At 44.9% G+C, this 22966-nt stretch overlaps 1 protein-coding gene across 4 annotated transcripts in view; it reads right to left on the bottom strand.

The window, feature by feature from the left end:
* PCGF6 (polycomb group ring finger 6) overlaps positions 1-17686 on the bottom strand; it is a 46983-nt gene extending 29297 nt beyond the window's left edge. Inside the window, exons 1-6 of one of the 4 annotated variants that reach the window (XM_077258674.1) lie at positions 17330-17683; positions 14256-14355; positions 13436-13532; positions 9024-9079; positions 7492-7551; positions 7240-7348 (exon numbers count right to left, since the gene is read on the bottom strand). In XM_077258674.1, the coding sequence (XP_077114789.1) occupies positions 7240-7348; positions 7492-7551; positions 9024-9079; positions 13436-13532; positions 14256-14355; positions 17330-17644 (737 nt within the window). In that variant the 5' untranslated portion in view covers positions 17645-17683. Of the gene's footprint in view, positions 1-7239; positions 7349-7491; positions 7552-9023; positions 9080-13435; positions 13533-14255; positions 14356-17104; positions 17244-17329 lie in introns of those variants that run through there. The other 3 variants (XM_077258677.1, XM_077258675.1, XM_077258676.1) reach the window with 3 other exon arrangements.
* Positions 17687-22966: the final 5280 nt, after the last annotated feature.

A 22966-nucleotide genomic window follows, 5' to 3' on the forward strand; every position in this document is an offset into this window, starting at 1 on the left:
ATTATATTATTCCACTATAATTCCAAAAGTTAATTGTTTTATTTGATAAGGATAAACTTCCTCAATTGTAGACCTATTTTTTTTAAACAAATATCAAGGTTGGCCCGCGACTTTGCCCAAGCTTTTAATTTTGGCCCTCTGTGTATTTAGTTTGACATCCCATGCTTAAAGGGTTATTCTCATCATGATAAAGGGTTACAATTGCAAAGAGGTAGTAAAAAACAAACAACTTGGCAATTTTAGTTTTGAATAAAAATCCCTTTCATTCTTAAGAACAGACCTCCACTGTAATCGGTGGCTAGTATCTTAAGCTTGGAGTGCAGCACTTACAAGCTCTTTGCTATAGACGCTATAGGGCGCTAATGTAGGAGTTGTTTTTCTAATCTAAAACCTCAGTATTCCAGTTAAATTGCAGTGTTGGCATTTTGCGATAAATAAGTGGGTTTTAGATTGCAGTTTGGGCACTCAGTCTCTAAAAGGTTCGTCATCACTGGCCTAGAACTTAGTCCCAGTCAAGGACATCTTAATGTCCCAACATAGAAGACATTTTGGACAATTGGAGTTTCCAGCTTTGAGGCAACAGTTTTCAGATCCCCGTTATTGTGCCCACTGCACAAAGCAAGGTCCATAAAGACATTTTTGGGACAGTTTGGTGTAGAAGAACTTGACCGATCACACAGAGGCTGGACCTCAACCCCATCCAACATCGTGGAGATGAACAAGAATGGAGATTACAAGCCCAACACTCTCCTCCAACATCAGTATCTGACTTTTTCTGGATGGATTCTGTCACGAGGTTATCGCAACGGAGTTGAGCCAGAGGACCACAGCATCTGGTTGCTCCTACAACGCCGCTGAGAAGCAGCACTTCTCTGGTTTATTAAATGTGTTTATTTCTTCTAGCAGAACAGGGGTTAATCGGCCATTTTGGAAAACGGTTAGCCACTCCTTTCCCTATATAATCTGGGCTCTATTACTAATCCTTGTCAGAGAAAGCTTTATGCAAAAGGATGGAGAAAAGTTGGTATGAGAAGGAGTGCTGGAGGAGTTATTAGTGACTGTTGTTTGGTTTGGACACTTGGCAGTTCCTTATCCTTCCCTATTCTGGTTTCTTCCCCTTCCTGCACACCCCGGTGGATTCCTCTGTTATATGTGAGTGAATATTTTGGGTGTGTGGAGTTTTCAGTTTACCCTTGTCTTTAGTGTCCTGTTTGTTGGGTTGGTGTACTGCGGTGCACAGTAGCGTCCTTCTTCCCTGGGTGGGGGAAGAGAACAGACTGAGGGTTAACTCAAGAGACAAGGCAAGGGCGGAGGCCCCGGCGTCTTTGTCATCTGAAGAATCCCAGGGAACAGTGCGAGCTAGGGCACCTCCTAGTGTTAGGGCCAGAAAAGGAGCCCCTGGTCCCAGGTCACCCGACAGCTGTGCCTTGACAGATTCCCACAGACTCCACCAAAATCTTGTAGAAAGTCTTCCCAGAAGCAGAAGGGGGACCAGCTCCATGTTAATGCTGATGGATATATGGGAGGTGATAAAAGCTCCTGTAGGAGTAATGTGGGGGTGACAACATTTTTGTCCATACATGTGCTTATAAATCTACATCACTATAGTCATCAGTTATTCGTGGATATTTCTCCCCGTGATGGTCTGAAAGGCCACACTTCAGAGTAAAACAGTTCCAAGTCCACGTTTTCGGGGTAGAAATCCGCAAATTAACACCTGACCCACCAAAAAATAACAGATACCTGCGCAGGATTGGAAAGTGTTATGTCCTTTAGAAGATGGATATCTATACTTTTCCTAAATCTATCTGATATCCGCCATTACCAAGTCCTGTAAGATCTGCTTTATCACCATATACTGTAAGTCTATAATATATCTTGGTATTTTTTTTATCCAAGTAATGACTATTTTTTTCATCTGTTTTTCCATTTCTAATTTCTTCCGTGATGTATTGATTATTGGTGGTACATATGTTTTTACATGCAGGAAACGTGAGCACTGGATACACACTTGGGTGTAGGGCTGAGAATCCTGCATTTATCACTGTATGTACCGGTGAAAGCTTTCTAGAACCTGATGCAACACCAAGTACATGGAAACAGGAGATCCCTTAAGAGATGACCCACCCCGTGACTAATGCTGGTGTCTTCTGCCCCCTTGTGGTCATCATTTAACATTTAGAACACAGAATAAAGGCTTTTTTTTCGGACTCAAAAACATCCGAGCTTCATCAGCGGCTTTGGACAGATTTTCTTCAGTCTGTCATTTTTTTATCATCTGAGTTTCATCAGTTAAAAAACAACAATACATTGATAGAGGTTTCCATCAGTCCATGAAAAACAGCATCTGAAAGCTAAAGGATATTTTCATGGACCCAGATTTGCATTGACGAGACTGATCCATGACAAGGATCAAAAATCAGACATTTCTCCGTGGACCACTCGGTCTGCAAAAATAGAAGGACGTGTTAACAGCTTGATAGACAATGATCAGTGCGAGTTCTATCTGTGAAAACCACTGACTGAACTGGGAAGTGAACAACTGACCTCTGAACGAAGCCTAATAGTGGAATAGTTAATTGATAGGTCTATGTAAAAAAATGCAGGTTCTCCTAAATACTGAATCATCCTCTTTAGGAATTCCTGAAAAAGTGTAGGAAAAAAAGTGCAGGATCCTGAAGGAAACCACTCCACACTGTGCACTGTCAAGTCAAAAGGGAAAAAAATATTCAAAACAGCTTCAGGGGAAAAAAAAACTCCTCCTCCTAAAAAACCCCCAAAGGATTGGAGAGTTTCCAGAAGTTTTTTGTTGAAAGGATGGAGTCCACAGGCATGGAAGTGACAGGCCAAGCGGCCAGGGGTGCCCCAAGAGCCAATATACCGCTGTGGACATTGTTGAGCAACTTCCCAAAAGTTCACAGGGAGCAATGCTCTGCTGTGGGACTGGACTGAGTGAGTCAGGGGTATGTTGAGGATGCACCCCATGACCCCTGTGAAGGCAGCAGAGATTGCAATAATGGTGCTGGACGGAGAGGCGAGAAGCTCCGTCATGTTCCGGCCTCCTCAAGATACCTTCGACAAGGTGTTCCAAATATTAGAGGAGATGCATGGAGATTCCACAGATGTCAGAGAATTGCGCATGCGCCTGTTTAGCCGTGTCCAAAGGTAGGGGAAGTGGGTGACCCAATACATGAATGCGCTGCAGGAGATTCACGCTGCAATCGCTAAGGCTACGTTCACATTTGCGTTGTTGGGCATTGCGTCGGCGACGCAACGCACAACGCATGCAAAACGCATCGCTTTGTGACGCATGCGTCCAATTTTGGCTTGATTTTAGGCGCAAAAAAAATGCAACATGCAGCGTCCTCTGCGCCCTGACGCATGTGCCCAAAATGACGCATGCGTCACAAAACGTGAGACAACGCATGCCCATGCGCCCTCATGTTAAATATAGGGACGCATGCGTCGCGGAACCTGCGCCCGACGCAACGCTAATGTGAACGTAGCCTTAGCGGGATGACGTAGACGTAGGGCCTCCTGATATAATTCTGAGAGACCAGCTAGTGGCAGACTGTTATGATCCGGTGACCTTGAAGCCGCATGAAACTTTCTCTGGAGTCGGTGGAACCTGTACTGACCGCAAATCCTGAACTAACACCGCAACTAGAAGTAGCCGTGGGGTGTGCCTAACACTCCCTAGACACCTCGACACAGCCGGAGGACTAAATACCCCTATAGATGGAAATAGGAATGCTACCTTGCCTCAGAGCAGACCCCCAAAGGATAGGCAGCCCCCCACAAATAATGACTGTGAGTAGGAGAAGAATAGACACACGCAGGTAGAAAACAGGATTTAGCAAAAGAGGCCACTCTAGCTAAATAGGAAAGGATAGGACAGATTACTAGGCGGTCAGTATTAAAACCCTTCCAAAAATATCCACAGCAGATAATACAAAAAGTTCCACAATCTAACTAAAGACATGGAATGTATATCTGCCACTCCAGAGAATCCAACAAGACTGAGAAAATACTGACACAATCTAAGCTGGACAAGAAAACGCAAGAATAGCACTGAATTGTGAAGCACACAGCATGTGTGCCACAGAAAAAGAAACCAGACACTTATCTTTGCTGCTTTGGCAGAAAGGCAGGAGGAACCAGGCAGAGGTCCAACACCTCCCAACAACAATTGCCAACTGGCAAGGACTAATGAATCCTGCACGCCTAAATACCCCAGTCAGAACTGCAATCAGCAGACACACCTGACCAGGACTGCAACCCAGGGACAACTGCATTACCACCTACTACCACCGGAGGGAACCCAAAAGCAGAATTCACAACAGCAGACTTTACAGATGAGCTGCTTAAACAAGTTTTGCGGGAGCGCCTGCGTGCTCGGCGGCGTATGACTTTCTCAGAAATTGGGGCCGAAGCGTGCATAAGGGAACAGGAGCAGGGGACCGCAGCCTTGGCAGGGATGGTCAGGAGCAGCAAAGTACCTACCCCGAACGCGGCAGAGCCTGCGTGGACCAGTGAAATACGGAGGGAAATGCGAAAAGTGAGGGCAGAAATAGGGAGCCTAAAAGAAGCCCTTGCTGCTGCCTTGAAGTCAAATCCCACAAGCTGGGGTAACTTACGGCAAGGGATAAGAGACGTTAGAGGAGAGACACGGAGCGTAAGAGAAACTCCTGCAGCAGCCCCAGAAACTAATCCTATAACCGAAGGGCCCCCCAGACATGCGCAGAAGTGAGTGTTGGACTTGTGGAAAAACAGGACACTGTCAAGAAGTTGCCCTACATGAGACAGCCGACGGCGAAGATTTTCTCACCCTTCCGAAAGTCATGCTCACTGGAGAGAACGCCGCAACTGGAAGAAATGATACGGTGAGCGGAGGGGAACCTCACCCAGAGCAAGGCAGAGCCATGGCGTCGGCCACCGAGAAGTGAGGGAGACGGTGTCATTTGCCTGCAGCAAGATTTCTGCATTACCCAAGAGCATGGAAGTTGAAGATGACGGCGGCCCCAGCAAAGAGGCGGAGGTAGAACTCACACCTAGTGCACAGTCAGGTGTTGAGGACAGCACACTAACGCAGCTGAAGGAGGTACCGAGTATGAGGGTGTCACTCCATGTTCTGGATGGCTGTGATGCTGGAGAAAACCGAGAGCTGCGGCCTGATGAAGTGCAGTCAGGTGACCTAGTGGAGGAGGATATTGAATGCCATGGAGAACAACCCGATGTCGAAATTCTGTATGAGAAACCTGAAGTTCTGAGTACTCCTGACGAGAAGTTTCAAAAGCTGCCTCAAAATGCTCAGTGTGACTACACTGGTGTTCCGCCCCTGCAATATACACAGAATAAATTTTCTTTGGCAAAATTAAGTGCAAGAGAGGCAGAAATCGGTGGAAAAACTGTGGGCATCTGGGCCCACCTCCAAAGAACATAAAGGGGCACAAAGAGTCCTCGCCCGTGGAATGGTGAGATAAGGAGAGGGGGAGTGTAGGGAGGAAGACTGGACTGCGGGTACCTGTGCCAGACCGGGTCTGGAACTGCTGAGGCTGCGTCTCAAGTTGTCTGGGGGAATGCAAAAATGCCCGGACAGGTTCCCTGCCCAGGAAGCTGGGGGCGTGGTTATAAGTAAAAGCGCGCGCAGCGTCGAGCAGTTTCCTGCTGGCATGACAGAGGTAAGGTGTGCGCTCAGCAAGCTCCGGGGGGTGCGCAGCCGGGCCACAATGACACGCGGCCGATCCAATGCCGGGACGCTGCCGGAGCCCACCGCAGTAATAAGAAAAGAGCCGGGAGCCCTGTTCAGCTAAGCGCCGCACTTCAGCCTAAGAGCCAGGGCAGAGTTCAGGACTGTTCACTGCTGCCCTCGTCGTCGGACCGTAGTCTACAGGAGCTTTTTGGAGAAACGTCGCGCCAGCTGTTGTCGGCGCTACAGACTCGGCTGGAACAGGCAGTGCGCAGCACAGAGAGAGAAGTGCAGTGGGCCCGATAGCTGGCAGAGAGCAAGGTGCCATGTGCTTCGTGACCTTGAGTACAGCGCACGTGCTGCAAAGAGAGACCCGGGTATTCGACAGACGTTTTCAGCCCACCTTACCAGCATATACCTTCCCGCCCATGGGAGACCCTGATCGTGCACCGGCCGCATAGGATCATGGACTAGGGGCTCAGCGGAAGGTACTGGACACTGACAGCTGCTGCCAGAAGACGGACCATCGTTACCAGCTGCACCGCGCCAGCCACCGGCGAAATTGACTCGACAGCAGCATTCACAAGAACTGCCATTATTTGATTCATTGTTACTTAGCTCTGCATATCCTTTACAATTGGACTCTTATTCTCCCCATTTAACCCAGCACCTCCCTGCGAGGAGTTAACCCTCTGTTAAATTAAAACTGTTATATTTGTTAACCCTTGCTCTGCCCTCTTGTTGTCACTGCATCCTGCTTACACAAGTATAGAGAAATTTTGGAGCAGCCAGTGCTGTCAATCACCAGTGAGGGAGGCAGGGCATGCAAAACAGCTTTGTGGCCACACCCAGGTTGCCCCAGCATATTTGACTGAACTTCAGTTTCTGCAGAAAGGAAGCAGAAACGACAATCCAAAAATTGTGCGCACACAGAGTTTTTCCAAGCAGAAATGCTTTTCATAAACTTGGAAGTACTGCTCAGTTTCTGCACTGAAAACTCAACAAAAATACCCATAAGCAGGGCTCTTTAAGTATGCAGCAGAAATATGACAGAGACATAACCCCCTGCTATAGAGGCTTCAATGTCATTATTACCGTCAATCAATCTGCTTCATCCTCAGGTATGTGTACTGGCTGCAAAATCATCATTCATATTTCCTGACCGCCTTCACCCTGTACTTGTAAATACGGGTCCCTACAAACGTCCATGGAACTCAGTGTAAGCACAATGTGCAAAGCAATGCATGGACTGCTCGTGGGTCACCCGACCCGAATTGGACAGTCTCATACATGTCTGAGAGGCCATCACGTTCAGGTCAGGAGGTCCGGAGACAGTCCGTGCTTTGACCGAGTTTCACGGAAGTCTACAGGAGCCGTAATAGTGAGATTTTAATGGGAGCTATATCCTCACAAACTTCTGTGCAAAGAGACTCCCTTTAACGGTGTTAGACATGTCATTCATAGACTAGAACATATTACTTACCCCGCAACACAAAATAAATAAAATAATGATGTAATAAAATAAATGAGAAAAAAAAAAGTTTACTCACCCAATAAATTCCAGAAGAAGGGACACATCTAGTTCTGGTGGAATCTGGAATAAAGGACCAAAAGGTTTCTTTTGTCTCCCTCGACCAGTGGACACAGAATGTGGCACTACTGTGTATAAAGAGAAATAGAATAAATGTAGAAAGAAATAAAAACAATACACATGATAGTAGTAGTAGTAAAGTATAAAGTAAAAATAATAAGAGTGGTGCAGAAAAATAATTCAGTCTGGTGCAAAAATGCTCATCACTCACCAGGTTTAGGCACCTCAAGACCCCTTTCTCTGTAGAAATCATACATTTGATTTTTCTCACCTAAAAGAAAAAAAATCATAAACTGTATCTCTATATTTTACATTGTATGAGAAGTGATAACATCTACAGGTGCTTCTCACAAAATTAGAATATCATCAAAAAGTTAATTTATTTCAGTTCTTCGATACAAAAAGTGAAACTCATATATTATATAGTGTCATTACAAACAGAGTGATCTATTTCAAGTGTTTATTTCTGTTATTGTTGATGATTATGGCTTACAGCCAACGAAAACCCAAAGTCATTATCTCAGTGAATTAGAATACTTTATAACACCAGCTTGAAAAATGATTTTAAAATCTGAAATGTTGGCCTACTGAAATGTATGTTTAGTAAATGCACTCAATACTTGTTCGGGGCTCCTTTGGCATCAATTACTGCATCAATGCGGCATGGCATGGAGGCGATCAGCCTGTGGCACTGCTGAGGGGTTATGGAAGCCCAGGTTGCTTTGATAGCAGCCTTCAGCTCGTCTGCATTGTTGGGTCTGGGGTCTCTCATCTTCCTCTTGACAACAATACTCCATGGATTCTCTATGGGGTTAAGGTCAGGTGAGTTTGCTGGCCAATCTAGCACAGTGATACTGCTGTTTGTAAACCAGGTATTGGTACTTTCGGCAGTGTTGATAGGTGCCAAGTCGTGGTAAAGCTACTTTATCAAATAGCAGATGATGTTTGATAAATTTGTTTGAAAATCAAAGAATTGTATTTTTGTTTCTTTGGCCCTTATTTGAGTAACATGGTAACACCCTCCTCCAAAAAAAAAAGAAAAAAAAAAAAGACAGATTTTGAACTTTCACTATAGTTCAATTCAGGAAAAGTTTGCGGTATCTTAAAAAGTCTTAATGATAAATTAGCTGAAAACATCAGGAAAATGAAACCACAACAACAAGCAAGTAAACATAAAAAGTGATGAAGACTAAATAATTTGACTAATAATGGAAAAGTCATAATGAATATAATGCAAACACAACCATTCCTAAAAAAAAAAAATGGTGATATGAATGTATGCGACTCTGGAGTACAGACGCGTGGCGGATACAAATTAGTGATGAGCGAGTGTACTCGTTGCTCGGGTGGTCTCCGAGTATTTGTAACTGCTTGGAGATTTCGTTTTCATCGCCTCAGCTGAATGATTTACAGCTATTAGCCAGCTTGATTACATGTGGGGATTACCTAGCAACCAGGCAACCCCCACATGTACTCAGGCTGGCTAGCAGCTGTAAGTCATTCATCTGCAGCGGCGATGAAAACTAAATCTCCGAGCAGTCACAAATACTCAGAGACCACCCGAGCAACGAGTACACTCGCTCATCACTAATACAGACAGCACATTAGTGACTACGCTCACTGCACGGAAGAATCAGCTGCAATAAAATAAGTAAAAATCCACAGAATAATCTGCATCAGACATACATGTTGCTGTAGATTTTACAGTATATAATTTTAAGTAAAGTGAAAAGAAACACTCACGATCTTCTAAATTGACGACTAATTTGAAGACTAGGTCCTGCAGTTGTCTATCCAACCTAAAAAATAAAAGATTACACAATTATTCCGGGTGCAACAGAAACAGGTCGGCATTTCCCATATACTATATGCCAGTGACAGACACTTTAATCTTAGAAGATGGCACCAAACACAACGGATTCTGTTCATTCCTACTGAATCTATAAGGATTAAGCTATTTTCACACTAGCGTTCGGCAGGGCTGCGGATGGCAGCCTTCTTCGTCCTCTGTTAAGCCCCGCCCACTGCCGCGCCTTCCTTGAGCTCCGCCTACGTCTGCATGCATCCTGCGTACCCCATCTTTAACATTGGGTACGCAGGCCATGAGGATGTATGTGGATGCCTCTGCATGCATCGTTTTGACCCTACGCCGACCGCAACAAAATGCAACATGTTGCGTTCAACGCAGCGACAAAGCTGAATGCTTTCCTGTCCCGGTCCAGAAGAGGAGCTGCTGCCAGAGAGTGCAGAGCGATCTCTGTGCTGGCAGGTGATCTGTGTCTCTCAGCTACAGTTGTGGCCAAAAGTATTGACACCCCTGCAATTCTGTCAGATAATACTCAGTTTCTTCCTGAAAATGATTGCAAACACAAATTCTCTGGTATTATTATCTTCATTTAATTTGTCTTAAATGAAAAAAACACAAAAAGAATTGTCCTAAAGCCAAATTGGATATAATTCCACACCAAACATAAAAAGGGGGTGGACAAAAGTATTGGCACTGTTCGAAAAATCATGTGATGCTTCTCTAATTAGTGTAATTAACAGCACCTGTAACTTACCTGTGGCACCTAACAGGTGTTGGCAATAACTATATCACACTTGCAGCCAGTTGACATGGATTAAAGTTGACTCAACCTCTGTCCTGTGTCCTTGTGTGTACCACATTGAGCATGGAGAAAAGAAAGAAGACCAAAGAACTGTCTGAGGACTTGAGAAACCAAATTGTGAGGAAGCATGAGCAATCTCAAGGCTACACGTCCATCTCCAAAGACCTGAATGTTCCTGTGTCTACCGTGCGCAGTGTCATCAAGAAGTTTAAAGCCCATGGCACTGTGGCTAACCTCCCTAGATGTGGACGGAAAAGAAAAATTGACAAGAGATTTCAACACAAGATTGTGCGGATGTTGGATAAAGAACCTCGACTAACATCCAAACAAGTTCAAGCTGCCCTGCAGTCCGAGGGTACAACAGTGTCAACCCGTACTATCCGTCGGCGTCTGAATGAAAAGGGACTGTATGGTAGGAGACTCAGGAAGACTCCACTTCTTACCCCGAGACATAAAAAAAGCCAGGCTGGAGTTGGCCAAAAGTTACCTGAAAAAGCCTAAAACATTTTGGAAGAATGTTCTCTGGTCAGATGAGACAAAAGTAGAGCTTTTTGGGCAAAGGCATCAACATAGAGTTTACAGGAGAAAAAAAAAGGCATTCAAAGAAAAGAACACGGTCCCTACAGTCAAACATGGCGGAGGTTCCCTGATGTTTTGGGGTTGCTTTGCTGCCTCTGGCACTGGACTGCTTGACCGTGTGCATGGCATTATGAAGTCTGAAGACTACCAACAAATTTTGCAGCATAATGTAGGGCCCAGTGTGAGAAAGCTGGGTCTCCCTCAGAGGTCATGGGTCTTCCACCAGGACAATGACCCAAAACACACTTCAAAAAGCACTAGAAAATGGTTTGAGAGAAAACACTGGAGACTTCTAAGGTGGCCAGCAATGAATCCAGACCTGAATCCCATAGAACACCTGTGCAGAGATCTAAAAATGGCAGTTTGGAGAAGGCACCCTTCAAATATCAGGGACCTGGAGCAGTTTGCCAAAGAAGAATGGTCTAAAATTCCAGCAGAGCATTGTAAGAAACTCATTGATGGTTACCGGAAGCGGGTGGTCGCAGTTATTTTGGCTAAAGGTTGTGCAACCAAGTATTAGGCTGAGGGTGCCAATACTTTTGTCTGGCCCATTTTTGGAGTTTTGTGTGAAATGATCAATGTTTTGCTTTTTGCTTCATTCTGTTTTGTGTTTTTCATTTAAGACAAATTAAATGAAGATAATAATACCAAAGAATTTGTGATTGCAATCATTTTCAGAAAGAAACTGAGTATTATCTGACGGAATTGCAGGGGTGTCAATACTTTTGGCCACAACTGTATGTGCCCACTGTAATCTGTTCCGCCCCGCTATGTGCCTTAATATGATGTCTTTCCTCCCCCAACTATAAGCCCCCTGTCATCTCTGTGCCTCCCAGCTATGTGCCCCCATATCATCTCTGTGCCCCTCCTGTGATCCTTGTGCCCCTCAGCTATGTGCCCCCTGTGATCTCTGTGCCCCCCCACTATGTGCCCCAATATGAGCTCTGTGCTCCCCCAACTATAAGCCCCTGTTATCTCTGTGCCTCTCAGCTGTGCCCCCATGTCATCTCTGTGCCCCTGCTGTGATCCCTGCCCCATGCTGTGTACCCCGTGATTTATGTGCCCTCCAGCTATTATGCCCCCTGTGATCTCTGTGCCCCCAGCTATGTTCCCCCCTGTGATCTTTGTTCCCTGTGATCTCTCTGCCCCTCCAGCTATATGCCCCCTGTGATCTCTGTGCTCTCTAGCTATATGCCCCCTGTGATCTCTGTGCCCCCAGCTATGTGCATCCCTGTGCCCCCCTGCTATGTACCCCCTGCAATATTTGTGCTCCCATGTGATCTGAGCCCCCTGTGATCTCTGTCCCCTTCAGCTATGTGCCCCTCCATGATTTCTGTGCCCCCCCTGCTATATACCTTCCTTTGTTCTTTGTGCCCCGTTATTTCTGTGCTCTCCAGCTATATGCCCCCTGTGATTTCTGTGCCCTCCAGCTATATGTCCCCCCTGTGATCTCTGTGCCCCCCAACTATGTGCATCCCTGTGATCTCTGTGACTCCAAGCTTTGTGCCCTCCTGTGATCTATGTGACCCCTGTGACCTATGTGCCCCCCTGTGCACCTCTGCTATGTACCTCCTGTGATATTTGTGCTCCCATGTGATCTGTGCCCCTTGTGATCTCTGTCCCCTCCAGCTATGTGCCCACCTTTGATCTTTGTGCCCCCCCCCCCTGTGATTTCTGTGCCCAGTGATCTTCGTGCCACCCCTGGAAAAGCAGCTGTGAGAAGCAACATGATCAGCATCACCTAACATCACAGCTGCACCAAAGAGAAACAGCTCCAGCCGTCACATTAAGGGTGAGTTACCGTAATTAATTGTTTGGCTAAATATACCGGGGTAATTTTCAAGGTGATCATTTTTATGTGGCCCCCGGATGATGGTAGAAATTTCCAAGTGGCCCCCGGCTGTAAAAAGGTTCCCCACCCCTGAACTAGACACACGATGTAATACAGGCTGCAGAGAAGAATGAAACACTTATTTTTTTTTTTATGTTTCTCTCTAGAGATAATAAACAAAGTATTTGGCACCAAATGAGTTAACTTTTGTTAAGACAAGTGGGTTGTATCAAACAGTTTTCACTGGGGGCATGTACTTCTTCCTCCTGTAGGATGCTGCCCAATCATAAGCAGGTAGCAAAAAACTGAAAGAAGATCATGACCCATCATAACTTAAGTTTCTCAGTGTGTGACATGCAAGGATACAGCGCTGGTCCCCTGGTCTAACCCTCTGCATGATTAGGAAGTGCTGGGAGATTATAGAACACCTTTCAGATAAGGTCCATGTGAGGGTAGGGTTAGCACAGCTCACATTACAAACCCTTCCATTAGCTTTCCTCCTTTCATAGCATGATCAGCTTTCTTGTACTGCCACGTCCCTCACACCCTGTTGTCTGGAGATGAGTCAGTAATCATACTTACTTCTGTTGTGCTCAAAAGTTAGTTGCTTTGAGCACAGTGCACATAAGTGTGACCTATCTCTGGTCATCCAGTGTGAAATGAAGGACAGTACAGCAGATCTGATAGAAGGATTTGTAATGTGACACAGCTAAACTCAGCTGTGCTGCCCATCTCTCCAAAGGGACCTTATCTGAAAGGCGTTACATTTGTGCTCTAATCTCCCAACACTTCCTAATCCTGCAGGAGGTTAGACTAGGAGGTCAGATCTACATCCTTGCACGTCACACACTGAGAAAACTAAATTATTGTGGTTGGGGGTGTTCTATTGCTGCATGCTTACAGCGACCAGCAGAAGGGTAACATTGTTTTGAACTTTTGACTTTCAGGCTCCATAGCTCATGGTTCAGGATGGCCTCCAACGTGAGACTACCATCATTTTAGACAATCATCTTTTCTGTCTCATACATAAAACATGGACATTTGAACAGACCCATAGACCTCTTATGTGAATCATCGCCATCTGAATGAGTTTCTATTTCTTAGAATAATTATATCAAAGCAGCAATAACACCCACCTGATATTATAAAGCGGCTGTGTTTGATGCACTATAACATTGCATTTCGGACACCGATTATTGTAATAGAAGTGCTGCACAATACAGCTTTTACAAACTGGAACAAAAACAAAAAGAAACATTACCATAGAGTCCAAATTCAGCTAATTTAAAATATTTTTATATTACATTTTATATGTTGCCTAATTTAAAGGGTTTCATACATAGTGATATTTAGGCATCTCATACGTAGTATATGGACAATATGAATTTCAGGAGTGGCCCGGCCCTTCCCCTTCATCAGGTAAGTATACAGAGAATATGGACCACCCATTTAAAGGGGTGGTCCACTACCTGAAAATTCCTGCTTATTCGATTTAGAAGCCAATTAAAACAAAAACTATATATTCACCTGCGGCATCGGCACCGTTCCGGCACGGCTGTTCCTGGTGGTGATGTGACTTGTGTCACTTGTCAACTGCAGCCTTTAATTTTCCATCCGCCCTGATGATATATTGATGAGTTGCAGCTGACAAGCGGCCGCTCATGACAAGTGACACAACAAGTCACGTCACCACCAGGAACAGCAGTGCCGACAGTGCCAAAACAGCGCCACCGCAGCAAGCGAGTATACACTGTTATTATTTTAATTGGGCTCCTGATAAGCTGGGCTTGTCTATTAGTGGGCAACCCTTTTAAATAGGTGGCCCATGTACTCTGTATATTTACCTGATGAAGGGGAAGGGTCGTCCCTGAGACGCATAGTGTCCATATACTCCGTATGAGACAGAGATAAGCGTAGCGGACGCCATATCACTATGTATTTCAGCACAGTACTTACATGTATGCAGGCATTCGGTTATGGTAGTGGCATCGATGAAGTAACCCTGGCATATTGAGCACAGGATGTATGGATTCAGGTCAGCGAGGCGAATCATATGCTGTGAAAACAGAATAAGGAGACAGTAATAACGACTGGAGAGAATTTTGCCTACATCGATCCACCTTACTGAATGCTACTGGATTATGGCTGTTCTGGTTACTCTAAGAATTAAAATTCCCCCCAAAATAAAAAAAACTACAATCTTTTAACTATTATTCTTTATTGGTAAATAATAAACAATACGTTCAGTAAATATAAGAAGTGCCCATTAGTCACCAGTAAAGATATAATGCGCTGGTCTGTCCTAATGGGTGAGCTCTATCCCATACAGTAAGACTGTGCCAATTTTTGTGGTCTTTATGAAGGGGCCGTGGCTGACAGGACTTTTTGGGGGTGTCCTCTGCATTACTGACCTCTGGGCCACACCCTATTGGTAAAAAAAATATAAGATTGGCACAAACTAAAAAGGCCCATATGACTCAGGGGAGCATTGGGAATAAAATAAGGGCTGATCATGTGCACATGACCACTGCAGACAATCATTGCTAACATCACCGCTGAGGCCAGTGATTGGCTGCGCCATATGACAGAAAGCCCACAGATCTCCTCCCCCATCACAGTCAGTGCAGACCCCCCAAGTAACGAATCCTGTTCTGTCATTTTTATTTTTCTGTTCCTACAATAAAAATCTCAGAGAAATTTAATCACTACACAAACAAATCACAGGGGGAAGCGAGGACTGAACTCCACCCAGCCATGGTGGGCTACTGGCTGCACGACTCGGGGGAAGAGAGGGGGCTCCATGGCCTGGCTCTATCCAAGGGGCAATGACAGCAAGTCTGTTTCTTCCGATTCCCACATTTTCTGGTACTGGCAGGATCGGGATCTTCTCATTAATCCTCTCTGTACCGTTAGTACCGGATCTTCTCATTAATCCTCTCTGTACCGTTAGTACCGGATCTTCTCATTAATCCTCTCTGTACCGTTAGTACCGGATCTTCTCATTAATCCTCTCTGTACCGTTAGGACTGGGATCTTCCTATTAATCCTCTCTGTACCGTTAGTACCGGGATCTTCTCATTAATCCTCTCTGTACCGTTAGTACCGGATCTTCCTATTAATCCTCTCTGTACCGTTAGTACCGGGATCTTCCTATTAATCCACTCTGTACCGTTAGTACCGGGATCTTCCTATTAATCCACTCTGTACCGTTAGTACCGGGATCTTCCCATTAATCCTCTCTGTACTGTTAGTACCTGGATCTTCCCATTAATCCTCTCTGTACTGTTAGTACCAGGATCTTCCCATTAATCCTCTCTGTACCGTTAGGACCGGGATCTTCCTATTAATCCTCTCTGTACCGTTAGGACTGGGATCTTCCCATTAATCCTCTCTGTACCGTTAGGACCGGGATCTTCCCATTAACCCTCTCTGTACCGTTAGGACCGGGATCTTCCCATTAATCCTCTCTGTACCATTAGTATCGGGATCTTCCTATTAATCCACTCTGTACCGTTAGTACCGGGATCTTCCCATTAATCCTCTCTGTACTGTTAGTACCAGGATCTTCCCATTAATCCTCTCTGTACTGTTAGTACCAGGATCTTCCCATTAATCCTCTCTGTACCGTTAGGACCGGGATCTTCCCATTAATCCTCTCTGTACCATTAGTATCGGGATCTTCCTATTAATCCACTCTGTACCGTTAGTACCGGGATCTTCCCATTAATCCTCTCTGTACTGTTAGTACCAGGATCTTCCCATTAATCCTCTCTGTACTGTTAGTACCAGGATCTTCCCATTAATCCTCTCTGTACCGTTAGGACCGGGATCTTCCTATTAATCCTCTCTGTACCGTTAGGACTGGGATCTTCCCATTAATCCTCTCTGTACCGTTAGGACCGGGATCTTCCCATTAACCCTCTCTGTACCGTTAGGACCGGGATCTTCCCATTAATCCTCTCTGTACCATTAGTACAGGGATCTTCCCATTAATCCTCTCTGCACCATTAGTACCGGGATCTTCCCATTAATCCTCTGTGCACCATTAGTATCGGGATCTTCCCATTAACCCTCTCTGTACCGTTAATACCGGGATCTTCCCATTTATCCTCTCTGTACCATTAGTACCGGGATCTTCCCATTAATCCTCTCTGTACCGTTAGGACTGGGATCTTCCCATTAATCCTCTCTGTACCGTTAGGACCGGGATCTTCCCATTAACCCTCTCTGTACCGTTAGGACCGGGATCTTCCCATTAATCCTCTCTGTACCGTTAGGACCGGGATCTTCCCATTAACCCTCTCTGTACCATTAGTACCGGGATCTTCCCATTAATCCTCTCTGGACCGTTAGGACCGGGATCTTCCCATTAATCCTCTCTGTACAGTTAGTACCGGGATCTTCCCATTAATCCTCTCTGTACAGTTAGTACCGGGATCTTCCCATTAATCCTCTCTGTACCGTTAGGACCGAGATCTTACCATTAATCCTCTCTGTACCGTTAGGACCGGGATCTTCCCATTAATCCTCTCTGTACCGTTAGGACCGGGATCTTCCCATTAATCCTCTCTGTACCGTTAGGACCGGGATCTTCCCATTAATCCTCTCTGTACCGTTAGGACCGGGCTCTTCCCATTAATCCTCTCTGTACCGTTAGGACCGGGATCTTCCCATTAATCCTCTCTGTACCGTTAGGACCGGGATCTTCCCATTAATCCTCTCTGTACCGTTAGGACCGGGATCTTCCCGCTAATCCTTCCTGTATCTGCACTTTCCCAATAAACCTCTCTTTACATAAACCTCACAGTTCTCCCTCTTGCTCTGACACAATAACTTCTCATCGTGCACACTATCGGACATAGTATCTGCACCGCGCCGGACATGTTCTCAGGTATTACACCTGTCCTCCACATGACGTGTACAGTGCTGTGGTCTGATTACGTCATTAGATCGTATTATTGTCACATGACCAGAAGAACAACATGCAGCGTGACGTCACTGCACCGCTGATCACGTGGGCCCGGTCTCACCTCGCGCAGCGCTTCCTCACTCCCGCTCCGGCTGCGCCCATCTTCATCCCCAAACGAGGAGCGTGTGAAGGAGCGTGTGATACTGGCGGCTGTACGGCCCAGGGCCGCCCTCGTCCTCTCCTCCTCCTCACACTTCACGAACTCCAGCTCCATTCCTCCCCTGCAGCAGCAACTCAACAAACAGCGCGCGCTACTTTCTTTTCGACACTGATCTGCGCATGTGCGGCTGCGCCAGGCATGCTGGGAACTGTAGTTTTTACTGCACCTACTACGATTGTAGTTTTGTCTCAAAACTAATAAACTATAGAACTTCATGTGTCAGGATGAGCGTGGACTGTAGGGCTGCAAAGCGTGCGCTGACAACGGGAAACACTGGTGCTGCTGTGCCACTGGCACCTGAAGGGTTAAAGGGATCACCCGCCACCTCCATGTGTAGCTATCATATAGGGAGTTTACAGGTCCTGGCCACACCCACTCATGTGCAGGATGTAAAGTGCCCCCTCTCCTGCTCAGATCCCAATTTGCCAGAAATGTATATAAAAAAAATGTTAGGATCCTGCTAAATGTGTGACTGAGAAGCTATATGCACCTGCAGGAGTGGGAGTCATTACCAACAGCTTGCCTGTTTTTGTTAAGAAACCACTAAACACAAGGAAGAAGCGCTTAAAAGTAACAGAGCTTTCCCCTTCTTGCCCTGCATGTACCTTCATGTCCAGTCTCATTGCCACATGTTACCACGACATAGTGACCGAATAATATATACAAGAAACAAATACCACCACATCATGACCAGACCACATATTACCACCACATAGTGACCGAATAATATTTACAAGAGACAAATACCACCACATCGTGACCAGACCACATATTACCACCACATAGTGACCGAATAATATATACAAGAAACAAATACCGCCACATCATGACCAGACCACACATTACCACCACATAGTGACCGAATAATATTTACAAGAGACAAATACCACCACATCATGACCAGACCACATATTACCACCACATAGTGTCCGAATAATATTTACAAGAGACAAATACCATACCACCACATCATGACAAGACCACATATTACCACCACATAGTGACCGAATAATATATACAAGAAACAAATACCGCCACATCATGACCAGACCACACATTACCACCACATAGTGACCGAATAATATTTACAAGAGACAAATACCACCACATCATGACCAGACCACATATTACCACCACATAGTGACCGAATAATATATACAAGAGACAAATACCGCCACATCATGACCAGACCACATATTACCACCACATAGTGACCGAATAATACCACATACAAGGATCAAATACCGCCACATCATGACCAGATCACATATAGCAACCGAATACTACAATACTTATAATCCTCCCACACGCCAAAAACATACTGACACACTTTAAAAAAAAATTTTAGTTAAAAATAGAAAAAAAATATCATTATATGAACAGAAAATCTATTTCCCATAGAAAAAATAAAGTTTTGAAAGTATTTTTAGGAGTATTTTGATTGAAGAGGAGGAGGAGAACTAGAAATAGAGCTGAGAGGATTGATGCACATATTACCACCACATCGGGGCAGACATACCGCATGTGCAGACGGGGCGGCTGCACTGGGGGCCTGAAGATGGAGGACCCCTACGCAAGGCAGCTAATAATGAGGGCAATCAGGCCTGTTTCTCCTGCCCTGAGGCTCCGTGGGGGGGGGGGGGGCTGCCAAAATTGCCCTCATGTGCGGCGGTCAAAGAGCGATCTCCGCTGCCTACAGGAGAAAATGGCAGCGGAGAGGAGCTGCAGGGATCCGTCCTGCCAGCACTTCCTGTCTGACTGACACAGTGGTGTGGCTGGATGATGTCAGCATTCAGCACGCGGCTCTGCCAGAGAGGACGCTGCCAGCAACGGAGATGCTGCGGTTGTGGGAAATGTGCGGAGAGGGGAGTGGTGCTGTGTGTGCATGTAGCGCTGCGGGGGAACGTGCAAAGAGGTGAATGGTGCTGTGGGTGTCTGTGTGTGTAGGTGGAGAGGGCAATGATGGGGGTGATGGCAGTGATGGAGTGGGCAATGATAGGGTGGTGGGGCAGAAAGCAATGATGGAGGTGGTGGAAAGCACAATGACTGGGGTGGTGGGGGAAAAGGAAATGATGGTGGTGGTTGAAAGGACAATGATGGTGGTGGAAAGAGCAATAATGGGGGTGGTGGGGAAGTAGGAAATGATGGAGGTGGTGGAATGGGCAATGATGGGGGTGTTGGGGGAAAAGGCAATGATGGTGGTGGAAAGGGCAATGATGGGGTGGTGGGGGAGGAAATGATGGAGGTGGAAAGGGCAATGATGGGGTGTGGTGGAGAGTTCAATGATGGAGGTGGCAATGATGGGATGCGGGGGGAGGAGGACAATGAGGGGTGTGGGGGATTGGGATGGGAGGAAGGGGGATTTATAATGGACTTACGAACAGGGGGAGGTGGAGGAAGACGTTATTATAGTTTATTATGTCTAACACAGTCCCTTAGTATATAGTGTACTCACTTATACATAGCACAGTCCCCTAGTATACAGTGTACTCGCTTAATATGTATAGCGCCATTCCTTAGTATATAGTGTAGTCACTTTTTATGTATAGCACGGTCCCTTAGTATATAGTGTACTCACTTATTATGTATAGCTCAGTCCCTTAGTATATAGTGTACTCACTAATGTACAGCACAGTCCCTTAGTATATAGCGCACTCTTATGTCTAACAATCCCTTAGTATATAGTGTACTCACTTATGTATAGCACAATCTTTAGTTAGTTTCCTTTTATTATATATAATACTGTCCCTTATTACGAACCATCCTCTCTAGTTATATATGGTGCCGTCCTTAATTATATAGCTTCCTCTGCTGTTATGTACAGTGCTGTCTCTTACATAGTGTATTCTTGTTATTTTTGTTATTCACAGCGCCCTCTTTTATTACTTAGTCCTCTCTTGTTAGATATAAAATGGCTGCTGATGGAGGAGCCGATGACCAGACCACCAGTCCATTAGCTCCTCCATTAAAAAAGAAGCTTTCCCATGCTCCATCAGCCGTCATTGCATTATATATCTAAGAGACGACAGTATATAATAAAAAAACAGGGCTCTATATAATCCAATATGTAAAGGCAGGTACTGCACATAACAAGAGAGGGCTCTGTGTAATAAGGGACGGATATATATATAATAAAGGAGATATGTAATATATATATATATATATATATTTATATATATATATATATATATGTGTGGCTCCAGGACTTGGAGGAAGACACGTGGTGTCGAAACATGTCGTCCATAAGGGATTGAATGTATGCAATATTGTAACTAAAGAAATCTGGAACTTTTTAATGGATAAATAAAAGGTATATTTTACTCTACCATTAGACTGATTGCTGGAGAAACAAAGTATATATATATGTATATATATATATATATATATATATATATATATATATATATATACAGTGCCTACAAGTAGTATTCAACCCCCTGCAGATTTAGCAGGTTTACACATTTGGAATTAATTTGGCATTGTGACATTTGGACAGTAGATCAGCCTGGAAGTGTGAAATGCACTGCAGCAAAAAAGAATGTTATTTCTCTGTTTATTTTTTTTTAAATTGGGAAAAGTTTTTTCAGAGGGTCATTTATTATTCAACCCCTCAACCCACCAGAATTCTGTTTGGTTCCCCTAAAGTGTTAAGAAGTAGTTCAGGCACAAAGAACAATGAGCTACACATGTTTGGATTAATTATCTCTTTTTCCAGCCTTTTCTGACTATTTAAGACCCTCCCCAAACTTGTGAACAGCACTCAAACATGGTCAACATGGGAAAGACAAAGGAGCATTCCAAGGCCATCAGAGACAAGATCGTGGAGGGTCACAAGGCTGGCAAGGGGTACAAAACCCTTTCCAAGGAGTTGGGCCTACCTGTCTCCACTGTTGTGAGCATCATCCGGAAGTGGAAGGCTTATGGAACTACTGTTAGCCTTCCACGGCCTGGACAGCCTTTGAAAGTTTCCTCCCGTGCCGAGGCCAGGCTTGTCCGAAGAGTCAAGGCTAACCCAAGGACAACAAGGAAGGAGCTCCGGGAAGATCTCATGGCAGTGGGGACATTGGTTTCAGTCAATACCATAACGTACTCCACCGCAATGGTCTCCGTTCCAGACGAGCCCGTAAGTTACCTTTACTTTCAAAGCGTCATGTCAAGGCTCGTCTACAGTTTGCTCATGATCACTTGGAGGACTCTGAGACTGACTGGTTCAAGGTTCTCTGGTCTGATGAGACCAAGATCGAGATCTTTGGTGCCAACCACACACGAGACGTTTGGAGACTGGATGGCACTGCATACGACCCCAAGAATACCATCCCTACAGTCAAGCATGGTGGTGGCAGCATCATGCTGTGGGGCTGTTTCTCAGCCAAGGGGCCTGGCCATCTGGTCCGCATCCATGGGAAGATGGATATCACGGCCTACCTGGAGATTTTGGCCAAGAACCTCCGCTCCTCCATCAAGGATCTTAAGATGGGTCATTTCATCTTCCAACAAGACAACGACCCAAAGCACACAGCCAAGAAAACCAAGGCCTGGTTCAAGAGGCAAAAAATCAAGGTGTTGCAGTGGCCTAGTCAGTCTCCTGACCTTAACCCAATTGAAAACTTGTGGAAGGAGCTCAAGATTAAAGTCCACATGAGACACCCAAAGAACCTAGATAACTTGGAGAAGATCTGCATGGAGGAGTGGGCCAAGATAACTCCAGAGACCTGTGCCGGCCTGATCAGGTCTTAGAAAAGACGATTATTAGCTGTAATTGCAAACAAAGGTTATTCCACAAAATATTAAACCTAGGGGTTGAATAATAATTGACCCACACTTTTATGTTTAAAATTTATAAAAATTTAACTGAGCAACAAAACTTTTTGGTTTGTAAGATTTATGCATCTGTTAATAAATCCTGCTCTTGTTTGAAGTTTGAAGGCTCTAACTTATTTGCATCTTATTAAACCTGCTAAATCTGCAGGGGGTTGAATACTACTTTTAGGCACTGTATATATATATAGACACATTTCTTGCACGTGGGCCCCAAGCTGTCAGTGTCTGCCCCTGCACCACATAGTGACAAAGTAATATCACATACAAGGGACAAATACCACAACACCATGGCCAGACCACATATTACCACCACATAGTGACCAAATAATATATACAAGGGACAAATACCACATCATGACCAGACCACATAATGACCGAATAATACCCCATACAAGGTACAATTACCGCAACAACATGACCAGATCACATATAGTAACCGAATACTACAATACTTATAATCCTCCCACACGCCAAAAAACATAGACACAATTTAAAAAAAAAAAAAATTAAGTTAAAAATAGAAACAAAATATCATTATATGAACAGAAAATCTATTTCCCATAGAAAAAATAAAGTTTTGAAAGTATTTTTAGGAGTATTTTGATCGAAGAGGAGGAGAACTAGAAATAGAGCTGAGAGGATTGATGCGCAGGCCCCGGTCCACATTACACAGGGCAGCAGATTAGCCGCTAAAATAATAATAAAAAACCTAACAAG

This window comes from Ranitomeya variabilis, chromosome 4, assembly GCF_051348905.1.
Source record: "Ranitomeya variabilis isolate aRanVar5 chromosome 4, aRanVar5.hap1, whole genome shotgun sequence".
Classification (NCBI taxonomy): domain Eukaryota; kingdom Metazoa; phylum Chordata; class Amphibia; order Anura; family Dendrobatidae; genus Ranitomeya; species Ranitomeya variabilis.